At 41.5% G+C, this 25,973-nt stretch overlaps 1 protein-coding gene across 5 annotated transcripts in view; it reads right to left on the bottom strand.

Moving 5' to 3' along the window:
- The window catches only part of LOC106586057 (glypican-6), an 80,906-nt gene extending 56,176 nt beyond the window's left edge, over positions 1-24,730 (bottom strand). For 2 of the 5 annotated variants that reach the window (XM_014172880.3, XM_045707384.2), the window contains exon 1: positions 23,959-24,726. In XM_014172880.3, coding sequence (XP_014028355.3) covers positions 23,959-24,115 — 157 coding nt within the window. In that variant the 5' untranslated portion in view covers positions 24,116-24,726. Of the gene's footprint in view, positions 1-23,958 lie in introns of all 5 variants that reach the window. The other 3 variants (XM_045707383.2, XM_014172878.3, XM_014172879.3) reach the window with 3 other exon arrangements.
- Between the last annotated feature and the right edge of the window lie 1,243 nt (positions 24,731-25,973).

Below are 25,973 nucleotides of genomic sequence, written 5' to 3' on the forward strand. Positions count from 1 at the left end.
AAATTGAAATTATTAGATTCTTGCAGTTTTGAATTTCCTGCCATGGTCTCTTGACAATAAATCCCAATACCGGGATTAGAGCCGGAAGGGGTCCCCAACAGGTTAATGACTTCAACCCGGGCGGGTATAATTTGTGGAACGTTCCAACAGGAATCTATTCCAAAAACTTTGTAAATAACAAGGTTTCCAAAAAATAACGCATACAAAGTTGTATAGCGGCAGAATAAGATACCGGGTAGGGAGTGGTCTATTTCATTGCGTTTTTCACACATCACGTTTATTCCGAAAAATGTCTGTCCTCACATGTCTGTTTGCCTATGGACAAACATTAAGAATAAGCTACGTGGTGAGTTGATGCCTATTCGGCAGCTAGTTAGCTAGGTTTGTATGCGTTGCTACTTTATATGCGTTGTTGGTTGGTAACCTTTTACTTTACGTTTTTTGGAACAGATTCCTGTTGGAACGTTCCACAAATTATACCCACCCCTTCAAGCCTATCAACTCCCAAGATCAGGCTGGTGTAACCGATGTGAAATGGCTAGCTAGTTAGCGGGGTGCGCGCTAATAGCGTTTCAAACATCACTCGCTCTGAGACTTGGAGTAGTTGTTTCCCCTTCCTCTACATGGGTAACGCTGCTTCGAGGGTGGCTGTTGTCGATGTGTTCCTGGTTCGAGCCCAGGTAGAAGCGAGGAGAGGGACGGAAGCTATACTGTTACACTGGCAATACTAAAGTGCCTATAAGAACATCCAATAGTCAAAGGTATATGAAATACAAATCGTAGAGAGAGAGAAATAGTCCTATAATTCCTATAATAATGACCATGGACGTCCAGCCTTTTCTGAGCCTCCTTGAGGACTCACATCAATAGAAGCCCTCTGAGGGGTACAGGCCTGAACACTTATGTATTCTCAAGGATCTCTCTGTACTTTGCTCCGTTCATCTTTCCCTCGATCCTGACTAGTCTCCCAGTCCCTGCCACTGAAAAACAAGCCGAAGAACACCATCCTAACCGTGAAGCACGGGGGTGACAGCGCAATGTTGTGGGGGTGCTTTGCTGCAGGAGGGACTGGTGCACTTCTCAAAATAGATGGCATTACGAGGAAGGAAAATTATGTGGATATATTGAAGCAACATCTCAAGACATCAGTCAGGAAGTTAAAGCTTGGTCGCAAATGGGTCTTCCAAATGGAACAACGACCCCAGACATACTTCCAAAGTTGTGGCAAAATGGCTTAAGGACAACAAAGTCAAGGTATTGGAGTGGCCATCACAAAGCCCTCACCTCAATCCTATAGAAAATGTGTGGGTGAGCAAGGAGGCCTACAAACCTGACTCAGTTACACCAGCTCTGCCTCAAGGAATGGGCCAAAATTCACTCAACTTATTGTGGGAAGCTTGTGGAAGGCTACCTGAAACGTTTGACCCAAGTTAAACAATTTAAAGACAATGCTACCAAATACTAATTGAGTTTTTGTAAACTTCTGACCCACTGGGAATGTAATGAAAGAAATAAAAGCTGAAATAAATCACTCTCTCTAGTATTATTCTGACATTTCACATTCTTAAGATAAAGTGGTGATCCTAACTGACCTAAAACAGGGAATTTTTCCTAGGATTAAATGTCAGGAATTGTGAAGATTGTGAGTTTAAATGTATTTGGCTAAGGTGTATATAAACTTCAGACTTCAACTGTGTATACTAGGAGGTGTAAGAGGAAGGCCCCAATAATTGTCAAAGACTCCAGTCACAGACTGTTCTCTATGCTACCGCACGGCAAGCAGTACCGGAGTGCCTGTCTAGCACCAAAAGGCTCCATAACAGTTTCAGCCCCAATCCATAAAACTGCTGAACAACTAATCAAATGGCCACCCGGACTATTTACATTGAAACACAACCCCCCCCCCCCCACACTGCTGCTACTCGCTGTCACTTTTTTTCAAATTACCTCAACTACCCTGTACACCCGCACATTGACTCAGTACCGGTACCCCCTATATATATATATAGCCTTTTTATTGTTATGTAAATGTATTGTGTTACCTTTTGATTGATTCCATTTTATCTTCTTCTATAGAGTATTTAGTAAATATTTTAGTAACTTCTTTTCTTAAAACTGCATTGTTGGTTAAGGGCTTGTAAGTAAGCATTTCACGGTAAGATCTACACCTGTTGTATTCGGCGCACGTGACAAATAAAGTTTGATTTGATTTGATTGGAGATTTTAAAAGCATGATCAGGAACCAGGAACCACAGTCCCGCTCATAAAGAAACTGCTGGACAACTATTAATAATACCCATTTTATGTGAAGGTATGAGAGCACATGTACACACACACAAGGTCATCAACGCAAGTGGGGAAATGTTCAACAGGGTTTCACTGTAACCGGAAACCATTATTAGAGCTTCAACTTACTTTCTCCTCCTCCTACACTCCCCCACGCTAAAATACTGGCATGACAAGTTTACAGCATTTTTGCCAACTCCAGTAATGCTTTTCAGGTCCAACTTAAAAAAAGAGGAGTCAAACCAGCTTCATTAGCCAGGAGATTCTTAACAATATGGTAGGCATCACCGAGTGAGCATATCTGCAGTTTTCACTTTCTCCATTTCCTTTGTAAGATTAAGGGCAACAGTCACTGCACATCTCAGCAGAAAGTATCAATTGTTACAAGGTTAGAGCTTCTGAAATCAGACTATTTCTCAACTGTGTTTCAAATAGAGTAGATTTTTTTTTTCTTCCCACAAATACCTGAGATATAACTTCCAATGGAAGTCAGGGAAGAACAGGGGGGGCTGAACTCTGATATTACACAGGTATTTAAGGAGCGGGAGAAGGGGTTTGCTAGTTTGTTGTCAGGTAATGAAAATGTGGCATATTTTGAGGAATAATTTTAAGACATGTTCCCTGAGAACTAAACAGGAAAATTCAATGTTAGAACCCTGTTATATATGTAACTAATAGTTAAATGAGGAGCTGCCTGTGGCAGAAGTTAAGGTGATTGACGCTGCAAAAAATGGGAAAGCATTTGGCATTGATGAACTGCATAATGAGGTTTTAAAATCCCTAAATTAATTGAAGTCCTATATGATTTGCTCCAAATGTGTTTTGAGTACATTATACTGCCATCCATTTGGTATAAGTCTATAGTAAATACAATTCCCAAATCTTAAAAAAAATTACCCGAGAGTGCCACTGAACTACAGAGGCGTAAGTTTATTTAGTACAGTTTATAAATGATATTCATCCATCCTCAACAATAGGCTAATTACATTTTTGGAGGATCAAAACATTCTGGTGGAAGAACAAAATGGTTTTCATAAATCCAGAGCCTGTATAGATCATATGTTCTCGGTCTGTACAATAATTAGAAATAGATTACGCGAAGATTTCCAGAAAACGTTTGATTTTGTAAATAGTGATCTTTTAGCCTATAGTTGGTTAAAGACAGGCTTTGATGGGAAATGTCATAACGCAATCCAGTCTCTTTACAAAGCACCAATTGCTTGTGTGCGTGTTAATGAATATCGTACAGATTGATTTCCCACACCCTCAGGTGTTAAACAAGGAGACGCCTTATCACCGACTTTGTTTGCTTTGTTTATAAATGGTTTGGCAAAAGAAATGAAACAGTTAAATATTGGAGTAAGATATGATGATGAAATGCTAAGTATCCTTTAATATGCTGACGATATTATTTTGATGGCAGAAACTGAACAACACCTGCAGAACATGATGTTATGTGCAGTCAATTGGTGTAAAAGATGGAGACTCATGACTACCAGACTAAAACACAGATAATGACTTGGTGTAAAAGATGGAGACTCATGACTACCAGACAAAAACACAGATAATGACTTTAGAAAACCAGCTACTAAGAGAAGTGGTTTTCAGTGTTTTGGTGAAGACGTTCTGGAGTTTACTAGCATTTATAAATATCAGGGTCTTTTTATTGATGAACATATTACCTTTCTACACACAACATCTGCCCTGGCCGACTCAGCAAGTAGAGCTCTTGGGGGAGTTATAAGAAAAACAAAAACACTCAAAGATATTGGTTATGCTACGTATTGCAAACTGTATCAGACATGCGTGCGTCCTGTTCTGGACTATTCAGCAGGAGTGTGAGGTGCTAAGAGGAATTTAAAAAATGAACATGTCCATACCAGAGCAGTACGTTACTTTTTAGGTGTCCACAAGTTTGCACCTACACTTGCAATAACTGGGGACATGGGCTGGGAACCCTGTGGGGTGAAATGGAAGGTGTGTATGGTGAGACTTTGGAATAGATTGTTGGATATGCCAACTGCCAGAATAGCTAGTCAAGTTTTTCAATGGGATCTATCCATAGGGGGAGCATGGACAACTGAAATGTCTGACCTTTTTCAACCGTCTGACTGTCAACATCTGTATGGAAACCAAATCAAGGGAGACATAGATATGATTAAAAAACAACTGTTGATGCAATATGAAAAAGAAAATGGGTGGAGGAGATTAATCATAAACCCAAATTGAGAACCTTTTCTTTGATTAAGGATGAATTCGTGTGTGAGAGATATATTATGTGGTGGAACAAGCTCCCTCACGACGCCAGGACAGCGGAGTCAATCACCACCTTCCGGAGACACCTGAAACCCCACCTCTTTAAGGAATACCTAGGATAGGATAAAGTAATCCTTCTAACCCCCCCCCCCCCCCCCCCCCCCCCCTTAAAATATTTAGATGCACTATTGTAAAGTGGTTGTTCCACTGGATATCATAAGGTGAATGCACCATTTTGTAAGTCGCTCTGGATAAGAGCGTCTGCTAAATGACTTAAATGTAAATGTAATTATGTATAATCTACCTAAAGCAAAAGATCGCTATGTGCACAGGTCAGATCAGGGATATTGCCTCTGCGTCTTCAAACAGGTCAGATCAGGGATATTGCCTCTGCGTCTTCAAACAGGTCGGTATTGTGGTGAAATGGAAGAGGAAAGACTATGTAACTATTGTGACCTCGAAGAAATATAGAATGAAACTCATTTTATCCTCTATTGCCCTTTCTACCACGATATACACTTGCTCTTATTCCAGAAAGCACAGCAGATATACCCTGGCATTATGTGAGTGATGAGGAGAAACTGAAATGTTTTTTGTCGATTATTTCCATTTGCACAATATTTAAATAAAGCCTGGAATAAAAGAAAGGGCTACCTATAATTAAATAGTCAAATATTTAGCTTCTATGTGGAAAATGGCAGGTGTGTATATAGATTGTGTATAGGCTTGTCTCCCATATGAATCTTCTCTTTGTGCCAGACTGGGTTCAACTGACTTCTGTTTCTTTTTTTCTGTATTTATCTGTCTGTCTGTATATTATTTTACTGTTCTAGGGATGTAGTTATTGTTTGGATAACCTTATTTACTATTATGTTTTGATTTACTTTTTATTTTTTCACTCTTTATGTGATGCACAATGCAGAGAATGCCGGAACAATTATTTAATTATCACAGTGAATTATTGTAATGTTTGTTTATGTGTCAATTAATCCCATAAGGGATGGGTTGCCAATAGGCAATTTGACACAAAAATAAAATATCATTCATTCGATAACAGTATTCAATGGGTATCTGAGAAAGTCTTTGACACCGAACACTCATTTCAGCCTAGGTGACCATCGACCTCTACTTAATGATCCTGGCAGTATTAATGCCCACCATGATGCGAGCGGTCAGCAGGCAAATGATTGGCCAGACAGATATCGCCTCTTTCCCCGACAGGGAGGGTGGGTGCTGTGTTAACGAGGAAGTGTGCTAACGAGCAGGATATCCCAGGCCGCATAAACATGCTGACCCTAGCAGGCGCCGGCTGGCAGGAAGCCGCTTTCAGCACACAGACAACCCAGCCAGCTGAATGTACCAGCTGTCTACTAGCACACAGCTTGGACACCCATGCATACCCCACAAGACATGCCACCAGAGGTCTCCTCACAATCCCCAAGTCCAGAACAGACTATGGGAGGAGCGCAGTACATGGCTCTGGTCAAAAATAATGCACTATAAAGGGAATAGGGTGCCATTTGGGACACAGCCCTACTCTACCCTGCTCTGGCTCATCCCCCTATAGGAACTCAGTACGCTACAGATCTCACTGCGGTTGCCAATCAGCAACCAATCAGTTCCAATTAGCACCATATATTGGTATCTGAATTAGGGCTGACCCCATTGAGGCGACTGGTTTGTCGATAGGCTGTTGGTCGAACAAGATTTCTTTAGTGGAGCAGTAGCAAAAAAAAGACAATGTCATGGTGCCTGTTTGAGTGGACTGATCCATTGTGGAGGCCGATGGGGATGGCAGTCCATCACTAAGACATGTGCTACTGAAATTGTATATGGTTATATTACCTAAGAACAATGGTGCAACACTAATAAAAATATTTTAGAAAGAAAAAAATTATAATCTTTCTCCTGCGATCGATAGATGTTGAATTGGTGCCTTTTCCTAGACCATGTTGCTATGTGCATAATAGCAAAGTTAACCAGCATATTGGTGTTGAGAATAATGTGGCGGAGGCAGCAACGGAGTTAGAAGACAATTAAGTCAGGCAAATGCTGTTTTGTCTAAGAAAAGTGAAGACAGGAAACGCCAACTTAATTAAGTCAATAATCAATAGCCTAACTGTTAAATGTGCCTGTTAAATAAACTGTTCCATTCTGGAAATTGCTTTCACAAATTAATGCGACTGTTTTTAGTCTTTGCTATAATAAAGGCTTTACAAAAAAACATAAGACTCTCTGCTACACTTATAATTTATTTAGTGGCATTTACATTTTTCCAAACAGTAAGAAAAATGTTATTGTAATCCAACAGCACCTGTTTGGCACACATAATATGCATGCAGTGCTCGCTCTCCATCTTATTTTTCTTGCTCTCCAGTATTTTCCACAACTAGTGACATTTATTCCACACATCCTACTTCCCTTTTACCTCGTGAGCAACCGGTAAACATTTCCCCGTTTCGAGTTTATTTGTCACATGGTCTGTATACATTTTAGAGTCACGTGTTCGGAGTTTGTTAGAACCAATTTATTGATGCGATTATGATATGCTATAGGTCAGGCCCTATTGGTCACGTGCATGCGATGGATACATGTGTCACTTAAAGGGAGCAAGGTTTGAGGGAATATTTTTATTTAAAAAATTAGGGATTTTGGTAACAGATCTTTTCAGTAATAAATGGCTATAATTATGTTCAAGCTTCAACAACATGGACAGTTGACAAACACTTGAAGTTCTATAGTGGTCGCTGCATATAGTTGATTTGATTAAAACACATAGGAAGTGTCTATTATTGGAAAAATACATGTTTTAAAATTTCAACCAATCGATTGGTCAGAAAAAAGAAATGTTTTAACTCAATTAAAGCAACCAACTCATAGAACAGCATTGATTAACTGCAATGTTGGGTAATCTCTGACCAGTCATCTGTCACAGATAATCATATGATGACTAGTATTCATTACCATAAATTCATGGCTGCCTGCCTTTGTGCTAAAAGTGACAGGAAACAGCTCAACTCCAACATCAGAATTACATGTAGAACTTAACTAATTTAATAGGATATCGGTGTCCAACAACCATGCCAAACAAACCAACTTCTCAACATTAGTGGGCAAGCATTGAGCAATGTTAGCCTTGCCTGTAAGATGAGCCTTTGACTGACCCAATAATCAATTTAAAAGAATGCTCAACATTCCATTATGAGATCAGGAGCTTTGGTTAAGGAGAATTCAATTTGGAGAGAGATATTCTACACTTAAGCAGCCAGCCGCAAGACTTTGGAATGCATCGGTGCAAAATTGTTTCCTTAAATAAATCAGGGATTCAAATCTCTTCCAAAACACAGCTGTCAAAACACCAACGTGCCAAGATGTGCTTTTTGAATGACAACATTGAATGGAGACATGTACGCTGAGGCCAGGGTGAAACCTCAATACTAGTCTCTTTTCTGTTTAACAGCACCACAACACGGCACTGACACAGCTATAGGCATTGTAACAGGTTAAAACCGGACTGCAAACAGCCATGGCATTTCCTAAGGCTATGGAAAAGACCATCAGCAGGCTAATATATTTTCCTGAATTGTTGACATACTGCTAGATTTCAAAAAAACAATCCTCAAATGTAAATTAATCCAGTCTCACACACACAGAGAGAGAGAGAGAGACTTACACAAACAAGAACACACACAGCGACCCATAAATCCTAACCCCCTGCCACCGGAGAGTCCATCTCTGATGGCTAAACCAGTCGGGGCCTTTGGCCAATTAAAACTATCCATTTCCATACTATTCCAAAATGCTGTCATCCATGAACATTTACCCAGAAGCCCCTGGGGAGATTCCACAGCTCTGTGTCTTTTCCCCTCTCTCTCCCTCCCTAGCTCAGCCCACCGTCTCTACCTTTGTCTCCCCACACAAAAGCTCGCCGCTAGACTACTTCCAAGGTCAGTGCTTTGTCAATGATTGAACTAGCTCCTGCACTTCCACGCACATACGTTTCAAAAGAAAGTCGGCTAGCTACCAGGACTTACCACAGGGACTACTCAGTCAAACTATTATAGGGAACTAGTGGGAAACTATCCAGACTTGTGTCACATGTTTATAATTGTATCAATGTCTCATAACGGGCAACTAATATGGAAGGGCAATCTTTGCATCTGTGAATGTAGAGCAGCGTGGTGTAAATATAGCTCCATATAAGTGCATTACTATGCAGTGTGGAACACATTTACCTAAAGTCTCTGAACTGACTCCCAAATGGCACCCTATTCTCAAGAGTGCACTACTTTTGACCAGAGCCCTGATGGCTCTATATAGAAAATAGTAGTAGCGAGACTGGCCAAGTATGATTGCATTAACAATGGTATTAAACATAGTAGTCTAAGTACTCTTAGTAGTAGTAGTAGTAGAGATACTAGCAGGAGCTCTGACTGCTGCAAGGCCCAGGGCCAACAAATACACACACAGGTGGGCAAAGCAATGCCATCAGTTTAAAATAATGGGTCAAAACCCTCAGCAGCTAGTTAAGCAACAAACAATATTGCATCCTTGGGAGAGTGGGAAGACAACATTCTCACTGCGTCTTTCTTCCAGGTATGTGCTCTTTATGAGCCGTTGAGTTCTGTCAACGTTGGATTCCACCTTTACGATCTGGGCGTGTGCTAAAGAATGTGTGGATGTGGGTGTGTACATCATCTCCCCAGATTTGCAGATAACAGGTTACAGCAGAGCATGATTATCCCATGGGAAGATAGAAGCAGAGGATTAAAAAAAAAACAGGCACAAAAAAACCTTCCTGAATCATCCCTCCACCTGCCGTACTTCCCACTGACTCACAGCACACAAATGAGACATTAAAAGGAGAAAAACACTTTACTTAAGGCCATGTGCTTTACCATGGGAGCCTTACACAAACCCCATGTTGAACTGTCAATCAGAAGTAAATGAATGGTTTAAAAATGTTAACACTAAAAATAAATTGCATCCTTGTTAGTAAAAGATGAAATGGGCCGGCTTGCCACTACCAGGGATAGGCAGCCCGTGACAATATTTATAACAGACGTATAAAAACAGCTGAACAGAGGTCCACCAGATTTTGGGGCAGGAACAGGACAGGGCCCGACCGCTGCGGCCGCCCGGTAAAGCCGCCCAGGCTGAATGAGGTCAGGTACAAGATCAGGTTTCTGGGCACTCAAAGCAACAATGATTCTGATATTCCTGCTGGGCTTGGGGACACTGGACACCAACCAGGGCGGTGGGAAGAAAATTACTCATAGCCAACTGTCAAAGAGAGTTTGGGAAAGACTAAACCTAAATGCAAATGGTTTAATTGGGCTTTAGTCATGGCCGAACCAACTCTGGAGAGGATGTGTCAATAAATCACTGCGACTATCAGATGGGTCAAGTTTTCCCAACAGTGTAACATGTTCTGTGTCCCAAATGGCAGTCTCCAGTTCTCACAATGCCTAGTTTTTCTTTCAGGGAGTACCACCATCCTCAAACCTACTGACCAAACTATTTGTAGATTTTCAAACCTTCATTTAAAAAGATTTGGAGGCTTTGATTAGCCTTTTTTCTCATTTAATTTCAAATTTTCTAAACGTTTTATATTTTATGTAGCAAGATTATATTCTTGTATAGGGTTGCACATTTCGGAGAATATTCAGAGGTGGAAACTTTCCGTGGGAATATATGGGAATTAATGGAATTATATACAAATTAACATTAATACCATTTAAATGTAGATGTTTTTTGCATTGGATATAAATACCATATCATATGGAGACAGAAACATAAAACTTGAACCTTATCATAAGTTGACATAATCGCAAATGATTAAATCCTTCCAATATATAAAAAAACGATTTAGTTACTAACTGAACTTTAATTAAATGAGTTGACTCTTCACATGGGATGATTTAAATGAACAACAAAAGGGAATATTGAACAATCCCCAATGATCCATCGCATCTCCCAAAAACGTTTTCAACATACATCTGTAAAATGATAGTCCAGAAACGAAAGCTTTGGTTGTCTTCCTCTCAGGGTTCAATGTCTTCTCCCTGGACCTCCTCAATGTCCACCTCTTGAACATCAGACTCTGAGGCCTCATCTTCACTGTCTCTTTCCAACCTTGTTTAAGATTGCTCGTTGTCAGGCTCAAAAAGCCCAAAATTTGCCCGGATGGCCACCAATTTTTTAACCCTTGTATTGGTCAGCCTATTGCGTGCTTTTGTGTGTGTGTTCCCAAACAAGGACCATTTGCGCTCTGAGGCGGCTGATGTTGGTGGGATTCGGAGGATGATGGAGGTAACAGAGGAAAGAGCCTCAGATCCACAAAGTCCCTTCCACCAGGTGGTTGATGAGATATGTTGGCACGACTGCCATATTGCATCTCCATCCCAAAGCCTTTGCTTGGAAGTGTACTTCGCCAGACTGCCAAGAACCTTGCCCTCATCCAGGCCAAGGTGACAAGACACGGTAGTGATGACACCATAGGCCTTGTTGATCTCTGCACAAGACAGCATACTTGGGGTCCAACATGCACGTTGTGGCGCGTATGGGCTTCAGGCAGAAGTCTTCATGCTTTTTGATGTATTTCATAACTGCAGTTTCCTCTGCTTGGAGCAACAGTGAAGTGGGCAGGGCAGTAAGGATTTCTTCTCTTACATCTGCAAGCAGAGTCTGAACATCGGACAGGATGGCATTGTCTCCCTCAAGCCGTGCAATGGCTACTGCTATAGGTTTCAGGAGTCAGGCTGCTTGCACGCTCTCCCAAAATACATCATCCAGGAGGATCCTCTTGATGGGGCTGTCCATATGGGCAGACTGATATGGCCATTTCTTGGAGACTCCTTCCCCTCCAGGAGACTGTCAAACATGATGACAACACCACCCCAACAGGTGTTGCTGGGCAGCTTCAATGTGGTGCTTATTCTTCTCACTTTGCTTGGTGAGGTAGATTGCTGCTATAACTTGATGACCCTTCACATACCTAACCATTTCTGAATGCACAGAACGCAAGAGAAGTGACACAATTTCCCTAGTTAATATTGCCTTTTAACATGAATTTCTTTTAACAAAATATGCAGGTTTAAAAAAAAATGTGTATTGATTTTAAGAAAGGCATTGATGATCATGGTTAGGTACATTGGTGCAACGACAGTGCTTTTTTCGCGAATGCGCTGGTTAAATCATCACCCGTTTGGCGAAGAAGGCTGTGATTTGATATATTAACAGGCACCGCATTGATTATATGGAACGCAGGACAAGCTAGTTAAACTAGTAATATCATCAACCATGTGTAGTTAACTAATGATAATGTGAAGATTGATTGTTTTTTATAAGGTAAGCTTAATGCTAGCTAGCAACTAACCTTGGCTCCTTCCTGCACTCGCGCAATAGGTGGTCAGCCTGCCACGCAGTCTCCTCGTGGAGTGCAATCGGCCATAATCGGCATCCAAAAATACAGATTACCGATTGTTATGAAAACTTGTAAATCGGCCCTAATTAAATCGGCCATTACTTACGTAAATACGGTACGTTTTCTATTTTTAATACATTTGCAAAAAATATATAAAAAAAAAAATTATTTGTCATTATGGGGTATTGTTTGTCGATTGATTTGGATTTTTTAAATCCATTTTAGAAACGGCTGTAACAAAATGTGGTAAAAGGAAAGGGGTCTTACCCACAATTGATTTGAAAACAAACCCAATTTTGATAAACTCCATATCTATTGGGGGAAACACCACAGTGTGCGATCACAGCAGCAATATTTGTGACCTGTCGCCACAAGAAAAGGGCAACCAGTGAAGAAGAAACACCAATGTTAATACAACCCATATTTATGTTTATTTATTTGCCCTTTTCTACTTTACTTGCACATAATGACATTTGAAAAGTCTATTATTTTGGAACTTTTGTGAGTGTAATATTTACTGTTAATTCTTTTATTGTTTATTTAACTTTTGTTAAACATGTTTTTCCCATGCCAATCAAGCCCTTAAATTGACATTGAGAGATTGAGAGAGAGAGTCATAAGAGCACATGCATCTCACCCAGGACCATGTTCTTTAAAATCCCTGAGCTCTGTGTCACATGCTCGCCGCTCACTCCCTCATACACACACACAGAGTTTTGGTTTCTTGGTAACCCAGTAAATCCCTTTCCCCCTCTTCTTTTTCTGCAAGTCAAATGCCCCTCTCTTTCTGTGTGTGCCTCAGTCTGTCACTCCGGGCCGCTCTCCCTCTGTTGTTGTTGTTGTTCCCAGCTCCAGGGACCCTGTGGTGGGTCTTGGGGGTCTTGTGTGGAATGTTGCATGGAGGGAGGCAGACTGGCCTAAAAAAAAAAAGAGGGTGCCCCATTGTTCCCACACACTGCCTCCACTCCCCACTGATCTGTCGCTCACTGGTGCAGTGGGGTGAGGTTTGGGCCAGCCGGATGGCGTGAGGGATAGTGAGAGATGGCAGTGTGACCTCTTAATCCATAGATAGACAAAACACAGGGCCATTCCACTGATGCTACTGATATACCACAACAAATGCTGACATCTATAAATGGGAATACACGTCATCCGTCTCAATGTTTCAAGTTTTAATGTCACGTGCACACGTACAGTTAAATGCCTTTCTTGCTAGCTCTAAACCAAACAATGCAGTAATCATTGGGGCGGCAGGTAGAGTAACCGAATGGTTGCTAGATCGAACCCCCAAGCTGATAAGGTAAAAATCTGTCGTTCTGCCCCTGAACAAGGCAGTTAACCCACTGTTCCTAGGCCGTCATCGTAAAAAAGAATTTGTTCTTAACTGACTTGCCTGGTTAAATAAAGGTTAAATAAATAATAACAATCAATATCAATGTCGTACTAATGTTACATTAAAGGATCAGCATGTGGAAAAAAATAACATACTTGAGATAAATTGAACACCAGCCATTGTGGCAGGTCAGACCTAAAATAATTTAGCTACTGTACAAGACCGGCACAACCTAACTACAAGTACTCGGTTTGTTGGTTCAGGTCTGCCAGGTGCAATGCTCAGGCAGGCTTGGGATGCATTCCAAATGGCACCCTGGTCAAAAATGAGTGCACTACATAGGGAGCCATTTGGGACAAATATAATTTGTTTGTGGTGGGAATGAATGCTTATTTGTCTGTGAATGTGGATAAGGCAGCGAGCGGCTGGAAGCAGTAACGCGGCGGGTGCCAGGAGGAACACAGGTCACAGTGCTGCCGTCCCGCCAGGCCACCACGGGACAGGAAACTGATAAGGCTGCTACTACACCACTGAGCCAGCAGGCGTGTGCACTAGCCCCCAGACCACCCCAGGTCAGGCAAGCCAGTCTCACACACACACAAGCAAAACTCCTCTCCAGCTTCAGAATACCTATTCCTCCTGATAAATATTGAAGTATTTGGCATGTAATGACAATTATCATTCGACAAACATGGTTTGTCTCATGGTAGATACACAGCGTGATTTTTGTGCCATGAACTATGGGGAAAACGTTGGTAACATAGAATAAACATACATGGGAAAATGATATAAAATCAATACAAGGAAGAAAACAAGTTCTACTGATTAGGCTATCTGACACTAACTAGGCTAGGTACACTATCTCCGCAATAATGAAAGCAGGTCACTTGTTTTGTGGTTCTGTTTCCCTTAACACTGAGGTTAGGTAAGTCTCTTAATGTTTCACAGAAATTACTGACCTTAATAAGGGAAAATGTTATTTTTTTCGTTTTTTATTTAACCAGGTAGGCCAGTTGAGAACAAGTTCTCATTTACAACCGCGACCTGGGCAAGATAAAGCAAAGCAGTTACACACGGGACAAACAAACATACAGTCAATAATACAATAGAAAAGTATATGTACAGTGTGTGCAAATGTAGAAGATTAAGAAGGTAAGGCAATAAATACGCCATAGTGGCGAAATAATTACAATTTAGCATGAACGCTGGAGTGATAGATGTGCAGATGATGATGTGCAAGTAGAGATACTGAGGTGCAAAAGAGCAAAAAAACAATATGGGGATTAGGTAGTTGGGTGTGCTATTTACAGATAGGCTGTGTACAGGTACAGTGTTTGGTAAGCTGCTCTGACAGCTGATGCTTAAAGTTAGAGAGGGAGATATAAGACTCCAGCTTCAGTGATTTTTGCAGTTCGTTCCAGTCATTGGCAGCAGAGAACTGGAAGGAAAGGCGCAGTATATGGGGCTTTGGTGACAAAACGGATGGCACCGTGATAGCTAGTGTCATGTTGGATGTAGTCTGGTTTTTTTAATTAGTTAAAGATGTTAAAACTGTAACCAGTACGGGAGTAGAAGAGCCCACACACCAACACTGGCCTGGCAGCTATAAAAGCTGCCCAGACCTGATCGTAGACTTCAGGAGACAGCAGAGAGCGCACGCCCCCATCCACAACGACGGAGCTGCAGTGGAAAAGGTGAAAAGCTTCAAGTTCCTCGGCGTACACATCACTGACAATCTGAAATGGTCCACTCACACAGTGTGGTGAAGAAGGTGCAACAGCGGCTCGTCAACCTCAGAAAGCTGAAGAAATCTGGCTTGGCCGCCAAGAACATCACACGTTTTTACAGATGCACCATTGAGAGCATCCTGTCGGGCTGTATCACCACCTGGTACGGCAACCATCCACAACCGCAGGGCTCTCCAAAGGGTGGTGCGGTCTGCCCATTTACATTTACAGCCCTAGGTGTCACAGGAAAGCCAAAAAGATAAATCAAGAACCTCAGCCACCCGAGCCAAGGCCTGTTCAGCCCGCTACCATCCAGAATGCACGGTCAGTACAGGTACATCAAAGCTGGGACTGAGAGACTTACAGTTGAAGTCGGAGGTTTACACTGCCAGTGATTTTATGCCCCCCCACACACACACACAAAAACAAACACACATCTCTCTGTAGCAGACAGACAGGGTACTCCATATAGAAGGCCTAGGGCCTGAATGTTGCTGCTTGTGACAAAGTTCTCTGTATGAATTTGTCTCTATGAGGTGTCCCTGATTGTCTATAGGGTGGATGTTTTCCCCTCAGTAAGATTCTATGACTGTTAGACAACAGCATTGTTCTTTGTAGAATAGAATGCCATGTGCTCAAAGTATGTTCTTCTTTAGAATAATAAATACAAATAATAATATTTTGGCCATATCATAAGAGTATTTTTCCAATGTTGGACAGTATTTCAGGTTTTTGAATGATAAATGTTCTAAATTTGCTTTCTGAGTAGAGCGTGACCCTACGGTGGCAACACATACATTCTAAGTGATTTCAATGGGTCTTTCTCCATTCTGATTGTTTTATACTGTTCAATTCAACCAAAAATAATTTCCTGCATTTCCATCAATTTCTGTATTTCCTGCACTCATTTGAGATAATCTCCACACTGCTGCACGATATGGACAACAAAAAAAGGACTTGGGCTTATTTTTAACCAAATGTTGAAATTGCGATTTGACTTGCGATTTAGATCAAAACACTTGGGTGGACTGTCGAAATCATGGAAATAGAAAGTCTATTATAATTCTATAGTTAGAATATGAATAATAATAATAACAGGCACTTTGAATACAGTGTTTGACATGACAATGAATTAAAATGCCAGGGAGGAGTTATTGTGACAGGGTAGGAACCAAAGTGATGGTCAATGTTTCCTAGGGACCCTATAATCTTTAGCTACATTAAATGTTTCTTCACGTAGCCAACATAGTCATGCTTTACCTATTCCTCTTTGATTTAGAAGATACTGCTGTACAAACATGATGATTTAGGCCGACACCAGCACTGGTATCTGGCTGTGTTAACTAGCCATGTTTGCTCTGACTCAGAACATTTATTTGCACGCTAGCCAGCTAACTAAATCAAATAAAATGTATTTGTCACATACACATGGTTAGCAGATGGTAATGCGAGTGTAGCAAAATGCTTGTGCTTCTAGTTCTGACAGTGCAGTAATATCTAACAAGTAACAAATTCACAACGACTACCTTATACACACAAGTGTAAAGGAATGAATAAGAATATGTACATATAAATATATGGATGAGCGATGGCCGAACGGCATAGGCAAGATGCAGTAGATGGTATAGAGTATAGTATATACATATGAGATGAGCAATGTAGGATATGTAAACATTTAAAGTGGCGTTATTTAAAGTGACTAGTGATACATTTAATAAATGGATTTAATAAAGATACTCAAGTGGCCAGAGATTTGAGTCTGTATGTTGGCAGCAGCCACTCTGTTAGTGATGGCTGTTTACCAGTCTGATGGCCTTGAGATAGAAGCTGTTTTTCAGTCTTTCGGTCCCAGCTTTGATGCACCTGTACTGACCTCGCCTTCTGGATGATAGCGGGGTGAACAGGCAGGGGCTCGGGTGGTTGTTGTCCTAGACAATCTTTTTGGCCTTCCTGTGACATCAGGTGGTGTAGGTGTCCTGAGGGGAGGTAGTTTGCGCCCGGTGATGTGTTGTGCAGACTGCACTACCCTCTGGAGAGCATTGCGGTTGTGGGCGGAGCAGTTGCCGTACCAGGCGGTGATACAGCCCAACAGGATGCTCTCGATTGTGCATCTGTAAAAGTTTGGGAGTGTTTTAGGTGACAAGACAAATTTCTTCAGCTTCCTGAGGTTGAAGAGGCGCTGCTGTGCCTTCTTCACCACACTGTCTGTGTGGGTGGACCATTTCAGTTTGTCCATGATGTGTACGCTGAGGAAAGTCCAGTACCCAGTTGCACAGAGCGGGGTCGAGACACAGGGTGTCGAGACCTACGGTGTTAAATGCTGAGCTGTAGTCAATGAACAGCATTCTTACATAGGTATTCCTCTTGTCCAGATGGGATAGGGTAGTGTGCAGTGTGATGGCGATTGCATCGTCTGTGGACCTATTGGGGCGGTAAGCAAATTGGAATGGGTCTAGGGTGTCAGGTAGGGTGGAGGTGATATGATCCTTGGCTAGTCTCTCAAAGCACTTCATGATGACAAAAGTGAGTGCTACGAGGCGATAGTAATTTAGTTCAGTTACCTTAGCTTTCTTGGTAACAGGAACAATGGTGGCCATCTTGAAGCATGTGGGCACAACAGACTGGGATAGGGATTGATTGAATATGTCCGTAAACACAGCAGCCAGCTGGTCTGCACATGCTGTTAGGACGCGGCTAGGGATGCAGTCTGGGCCGGCAGCTTCGCGAGGGTTAACACATTTAAATGTTTTACCCACGTTGGCCAAAGTGAAGAAGCCACAGGCTTTGGTAGCGGGCCGTTTCAGCGGCACTGTATTGTCGTCAAAGCGAGCAAAGAAGTTGTTTAATTTGTGTGGGAGCAAGACATCGATGACCTCGACGGGGCTGGTTCTCTTTTTGTAATCCGTGATCGACTGTAGAACCTGCCACATACGTCCCGTGTTTGAGCCTTTGAATTGCGACTCTACTTTGTCTCTATAATGACGCTTTGCTTGTTTGATTGCCTTGCAGAGGGAATAGCTACACTGTTTGTATTCTGTCATGTTTCCACTCGCCTTGTCATAATTAAAAGCAGTGGTTTGCGCTTTCAGTTTTGCGCGAATGCTGCCATCAATCCACGGTTTCTGGTTAGGAAAGGTTTTAATAGTCACAGTGGGTACAACATCACCGATGCACATGCTAATAAACTCGCTCACCGAGTCAGCGTATACGCATTGTTGTCTGAGGCTACCGGAACATATCCCAGTCCATGTAATCGAAGCAATCTTGACGCGTGGAATCCGATTGGTCAGACGAGCATTGGATGGACCTAAGCACGGGCGTTTCTTGTTTTAGTTTCTGTCTATAGGCTGGGGGCCAAAAAATGGAGTCATGGTCAGATTTGCCGAAGGGAGGGTGGGGAGGGCTTTGTATGCATCACGGAAGTTAGAGTAGCAATGGTCCAGAAAGCTACCAGCTCATGTCGCGCATTCGATATGCTGATAGAATTTACGAAGCATTGTTCTCAGATTAGCGGTGTTAAAATCCCCAGCTACAATAAATGCAGCCTCAGGATATATAGTTTCCAGTTTAGAACAACCAGTGAAGCTCTTTCAGGGCCGTCGGGGTATCTGCTTGGGGGGGGGGGATATACACGGCTGTGACTATAATCAAAGCGATTAGCATTAGTGGCTGACACAATTCAGCTAAAACTTGCTAAGAAACGACAAACTAGCTGTTTGCAGATGTAAGAAAATCTAACTAATTGTGTAGTTATAGAACACTTGTGGATTCATATTTAGAAGCAAATTGGAAACATTGTTGCATGTGCTGTATTGACCATACAGACTGAACACAAGTGTCTTGTGGTCAAGCAAGAACAAATGCGCTCCTTGAGTGACAGGGGGCGGGGCTAGGTCTGTGTGGTAAGCTGCATTGAGAGAGAGAGCGGAGATGGATGACTGAAGTAGCGGAGTAAACTATAAAAATGTGCATCACACAAGGCATGTTACATTTATCCTCTACAGGATCGGTGGGACGTTGAGCTAACATAGGTTAATCTGATTAGCATGATGTTGTAAGTAACACGAACATTTCCTATGACATAGACATATCTCATATGGGCAGAACGCTTAAATTCTTGTTAATCTAATTGCACTGTCAAAATTTACAGTAGCTATTACAATGAAAGAATACCATGCTATTGTTTGAGGAGAGTGCAGTTAAACTTTAAAATGTATTAATACATCAATTAGGCACATTAGGGCAGTCTTCACAACATTTTGAAAGGAAATGTAATGGTTCATTGGATCAGTCTAAAACTTTGCACATACACTGCTGCCATCTAGTGGCCTGTGCTGGAATAATACATTATGGCCTTTCTCTTGCATTTCAAAGATGGTAAAATTATATATATTTTTTAAATGCATGTTTTTTTCATTGTATTATCTTTTGCCAGATCTAATGTGTTATATTCTCCAACATTCAATTCACATTTCCACAAACTTCAAAGTGTTTCCTTTCAAATGGTATCAAGAACATGCATATCCTTGCTACAGGCAGTTAGATTTGGGTATGTCATTTTAGGAGAAAATTTTTAAAAAGGGGCGGATCCTTTTAACCAAACATTCAAATACCGTTACAGAGGGTAAAGTAAAAAAACGCTCTGTGCATCAATACCACTATATAGTAAAATATGGTATACCGGTCCTAACAACAGATACCACAAACATCTAACACATACTTCAAAATTAACCAATAGGTCACATTTACTTGTGAAGGTTGTAAGACAGACCATGGGATCAAGAAACCATTTAACAATGGACTTTGCTGTTACTCAATATCTGCCAATGCTTGAGCATTTATGAGTTTTCTATTACAGTTTGATTACATTAAAACAACTATATTGAATCTTAGTCGGTATAGCTTCCTGAGGTTGAAGAGGCACTGCTGTGCCTTCTTCACCACACTGTCTGTGTGGGTGGACCTAATTTGCATGGTTACAAACATTTATCCCCTTAACAAGGTAACGAGATGTTTGTAACGAGGTGTTTGCCGATGTTAAGGGCTACATATGCAATAAGCAGTGAATTCCACCAATCTCTGATTTATGGCCATAATATCAGAGGAGACAACAGATAAACAAACACTGCTATTTCCAGTGACACAGAGCCTTTTAGGGGCTTTTGGAATGGCCTGTAATGTAGTGTAGGAAGAATTTAAGTGTACTTAAATAATAATACTACCCTTGCTGATTAATCGCTGGGAGGGAAGGGGTAGTTGAATTGGCAGCGATGAGACAATTTCATGCATACGTTGACTGTGTGTATACCATGTCCAACGTGATGCCTGGAACGATTCAGAAATCGACCATTTTAAAGTGGGCCAAGGAGAATAGATGTTTTGACTCACTGCAATGTGAAGTGCAGCGGAACTCTGAAAGACCAGAATGGAGGGGAGCTCAATTAGATGTCACCTCTGAGCAATTTCCTCCCTAGAAACACAACAAACAAAAAAAATCCTACGAGGAAGGCAGGGGCTTTTGTGTTCCCCTCCACTTTTTCAGAGCCCCAACCCTATTTGACTACAGTAGACCTTGTAACACTCCCTGGATAAATGATCTCTGCCTCTATCAACAACAGAGGTGTTCGTTGAAGTTGGCCCTGCATTGGGGCCAGGCGTATATATTGGGAGTCTTTGTGTGTGTGTGTGTGTGTGTGTGTGTGTGCACTCGCGCGCAACACAGATATCACACACAATACATGCAAACATGTTGGGGAACACTCAATTACATTTTTCATGATAATGACAGACAACCAAAGACAAAGAGCCTGGAAAGCAATCAGGGCCTAAAATTAACCCCTGACAGCTTCCAAATGCGGGTTGATTTTGGCATTGGCGGGTAAGATGTTTATTTCACCAGCCACATTGGCGGGTGGTCAGGGCTCCACAGTGTGAGCATTTCACTCGCATTTGTGAATTTAAAAAATAGTCAAGTATGATCACATTCATAGTCAAATGCTGCAGTAGCAGTTTTCAAAGGATTTCTGCCATTTTTTTTCATAGCTGGTAAGTTAATCGCACAAAGCCAAAGAACTATGAATCCTAGCCTATCCCACCTCGCACTGCAACACTGCCTGTTTGGGGGTTTTACGCATGTGAAGCGCAGACTGAGACATTCATTTTTAGAAGTGCTGTGCACAGAGAAACATTTTTTCCATGCTTCAAGATTGTTTTGATCACGTGGACTGGGATATGTTCCCGTAGCTTCCGAGAATAATATTGACGTGTACACTGAAACGGTTACTGAGTTTATCAAGAAGTGTACAGGAGATGTTGTACCCACTGTGACTTTTAAAACCTACCCTAACCAGAAACCGTGGATAGATGGCAGCATTCGCGCAAAACTGAAAGTGTTAACCACCGCATTTAACCATGGCAAGGTGACTGGGAATATGGCAGAACACAAACAGAGTAGTCATTCCCTCCGCAAGGTAATCAAACAAGCAAAACATCAGTAGACAAAGTGGAGTTGCAATTCAACAGCTCAGACACGAGACGTATGTGTCAGGGACTACAGACAATCACGGACTACAAAAAGAAAACCAGCCACGACATGAGCAAGACATTTAAACGTGTTAACCCTTGCAAGACTGCCGGCCCAGACGGCATCCCTAACCGCATCCTCAGAGCATGCGCTGACCAGCTGACTGGTGTGTTTACGGACATATTCAATCTCTCCCGATCCCAGTCTGCTGTCCCCACATGCTTCAAGATGGCCACCATTGTTCCTGTACCCAAGAATGCAAAGGCAACTGAAATAAATGACCATCGCCTCGTAGCACTCACTTGTCTTCATGAAGTGCTTTGAGAGACTAGTCAAGGATCATATCACCTCCACCTTACCTGTCACCCTAGACCCACTTCAATTTGCTTACCGCCCCAATAGGTCCACAGATGATGCAATCACCATCACACTGCACACTGCCCTATCCCATCTGGACAAGAGGGAATACCTATGTAAGAATGCTGTTCATTGACTACAGCTCAGCATTCAACACCATAGTACCCTCCAAGCTCATCATTAAGCTTGAGGCCCTGGATCTGAACCCCGCCCTGTGCAATTGGGTCCTGGACTTCCTGATGGGCCACCCCCACGTGGTGAAGGTAGCAAACAACATCTCCACTTCGCTGACCCTCAACACTGGGGCCCCACAAGGGTGTGAGCTAGCAACAAAAATTACCTAGCAACAGCAAGCAAAAAATAGCTAGCAACAGCAAGCTAGCTAGCTAGCTAGCAAGCTAGCTAAATGTCCATGAATGTTTCATGTGTTTCGACCTGTCCCCAAACTAATATAGTTGGTTCAGATTTCGTTTTGATATATCAACCTGCGTGTCCTGATCACGTCTGGTGTGGATGGACAAAATCAACATGCATGCGATGGGTCGTTACCATAGCAGCACCCACCCGTAGCACGTGCTCCAGCAGGTATATCTCACTGGTCACCCCCAAAGCCATTTCCTCCTTTGGCCACCTCTCCTTCCAGTTCTCTGCTGCCAATGACTGGAACGAACTACAAAAATCTCTGAAACTGGAAACACTTATCTCCCTCACTAGCTTTAAGCACCAGCTGTCAGAGCAGCTCACAGATCACTGCACCAGTACATAGCCCATCTATAAATAGCCAAAACACCTACCTCTTCCCCTACTGTATTTATTTATTTTTCTCCTTTGCACCCCAGTATTTCTACTTTGCACATTCATCTACTGCAAATCTACCATTCCAGTGTTTTACTTGCTATATTGTATTTACTTCATGGCCTATTTATTGCCTTTACCTGCCTTATCTCAGCTCATTTGCTCACATTGTATATAGTCAATAATACAGTAGAAAATAAGTCTGTTTGTTTTACTCCATGTGTTGTTGTATGTTGTCCAACTGCTTTGCTTTATCTTGGCCAGGTCACAGTTGTAAATGATAAATTGTTCTCAACTTGCCTCCCTGGTTAAATAAAGGGGAATTTATATATATATATATATATATATATATATATATATATATATATATATATATATATATATATATATATATATATTTGCTGTTTATTTTTGCTGTGGAATATAGTGAAAACAAAAGTAATGCTGCGTTTAGATGGTATGATATAGCGGTAAACCAGATGTTATTGTTGTCAATTAGAGAAATAAGGTAAATGCCATTGAGGCTGGCGGTGAATTTTGTCAGCCGCCACGGTACACATATTTTATTAACTTCTGCCTTCTGCCATAGCGTTTGTTTACTAACATCACCATAGCAACGAATACCGTCTTGCTTTTGCAGTCAGTGTTTCTTGCTTTCCCGCCAACTGTTCTAACGTTTTTTGCGTCCCTTGACTAAATGCAACATAAGGCAACAACAGTCATGCAAGTTTAGCCCAGGGGTGTCAAACTAATTTGGTCCGGAGGCCGTATTCAATCTAGCTCTTATTTCGGTGATTATCGAGCTGGACAGTCCCCGTAATACCTTTTTAACTCAAACCACCGATTTTATAATTAAAGGAGTTTAGTTATTTTTAAGCCAATTAGGCTTTTAATTAATGATTGTCATATGAATACTAGGACCACTGTTTGTTAATTTCAAATCCCCTAACTTCGGTGGGAGATTGTAAAACGATAAGCAAGTTTAACAGCCTAAACCTATCAAATTATTTTCAGATGGGTGTTACTTTAAACTCACAAACGTTACATAATAACGTTACAAGTGAACTTGATTGTAACATTTTAGCTTTAAAATGTGACAATTCGCGCGTAAATGATCTTCATGGAAAAAAACGTAACAGACAATCACACCTAAATGAACGAACAAACACACTTAACAGTAGCATCATATGGTTCTGGCCTAAATGAAATAGACAACGTTAAAATTACTCATGAACAAGATTTAAGGTAAACTTACCGTGTACCCCTTTGTTGGGAACGTCATTGACGTTGAAGCCTTTGGAACTGTATGCAGCCCTAACTTCATTGCAGCTTTTCGAATTGGGCTCAGCCTTCGTCGAAACAAAAAGCAGGGCCAATGTATAAACCGTAGAGAACACTAACATCGTGTTCATTGAGTCGGTTAAATTAAAAATATATATATTATGGGCACACAAAACACGAGAAACGCGTTCAGCTGTATTAAGTTACTAGGACAGTTTCAACTCGCACGTTGGGATTTCTTCATGGAGACCCGGATTTCCTTGCACTTCGCTGGCTACTAGATAACTCTAAAAGTTACCAACTTGGTTGACTAGCTAACCGGATTCTTAATAAACTTGCTTAGGCCACCTTAAAACTATACATATGGGAAACATGAAGACAATGTTGTAAAAAAAAAAGTATCGTTTAGTCTTCAAAATGTTTTTCGAGTTCCAGACTCTCCCATAGAAACAAAAAGCAGGGAACAAAACATTTGTTTCAAACTTATTACAATTTCCCTAAAATAGGCAACCAAACGAAAACAGCCTAACTTATTTTTACAATTTGTCTGTAAAGTTGCATCCACCTCGACTTCGGTTCCAACGAAGGACAATGATGGGGGAAAGTGAAAAAAATTAAGTTGACCAAAAATGTTTGCAATCTTCAGCGAGCTACAGTTCCTTTACAGACAGGACACTAGACTGTATTCTACGCTGGGCGTGCTAAAGTCCTGAGGCTAAGCACATAGCAAAGTCCCAGTGGATAGCTAGAATTGCGAGTTCCGGACAAAGACTTGGCAACACAAAATGCCCGGGGTGGAGCATGGACCGGACCTTACGCTTCGATCACACCGATAGAGGTTGGCATTTGTAACACCAGAAATACGCAGCATTGCGTTGCAGAGGCAGTTGGGCGTTCTGTTTGGTGCATAGGTATGCGTCAAACTGTATGCATAGACGGCTTGACAGAAATGGTAGCCGAAGGTGAATGTTTAACTTTTGTTGCACACATATCTAGATGATGCTGCCTACTATTTGCTCATCAATATTGGTGTGATCAAGGTGTATTGCTATCATTTCCAGATGATGCTGCATACTATTTTGAGCTAAACACTATTGGTGTGATCAAGGCATGTCACTACCTTCTGCTACCATTTCCTTCAAGCCTTTTACACATACAACTTGATACATAAGTTCAATAAATCCAACATATGCGCCTCTGCAACGCAATGCTGCAAGGAAAACACAGCATTCCATTGGAAATTAAATGTACTTCTGGTGTACCAAAACGCAATACGCTGTTGGTGTAATTGAGACAGCATCGTTGCGTTTTGGTATACCAGAAGTACATTCATTTCCAACTGCTAAACAAAAATATAAACGCAACATGCAACAATTTCAAAGGTTTTACTGAGTTACAGTTCATAGAAGGAAATTAGTCATTAGACCCTAATCTATTTCACATGTCAATTAGACTATGTTTTTTTCCCCATAAAAGGGCTTTATTACAGACAGAAATACTCCTCAGTTTCATCAGCTGTTCGGGTGGCTGGTCTCAGACAATCCCGCAGGTGAAGAAGCCGAATGTGGAGGTCCTGGGCTGGTGTCGTTACACATGGTCTGCGGTTGTGAGGCCGGTTGAACGCACTGCCAAATTCTCTAAAATTATGTTAGAGACGGCTTTTGGTAGAGAAATTAACATTAAATTCATTGGCAACAGCTCTGGTGGACATTTCTGCAGTCAACATTCCAACTGGATGCTCCTTAAAAACCTGAGACATCTGTGGCATGTGTTGTGTGACAAAACTGCACATTTTAAAATGGCCTTTTATTGTCCACAGCACAAGGTGCACCTGTGTAAGGATCATGCTGTTTAATCAGCTTCTTGATAATCCATCCACCTGACTAGTGTGGCATATCTTGGCCAAGGAGAAATGCTCAAAAACAAGGATGTAAACAAATTTGTGCACAACATTTGAGAGAAATAAGCTTTTTGTGCATATGCAACATT

The sequence above is a fragment of the Salmo salar genome, chromosome 25 (assembly GCF_965601325.2).
Source record: "Salmo salar chromosome 25, fSalSal1, whole genome shotgun sequence".
In the NCBI taxonomy this organism is placed as follows: Eukaryota; Metazoa; Chordata; class Actinopteri; order Salmoniformes; family Salmonidae; genus Salmo; species Salmo salar.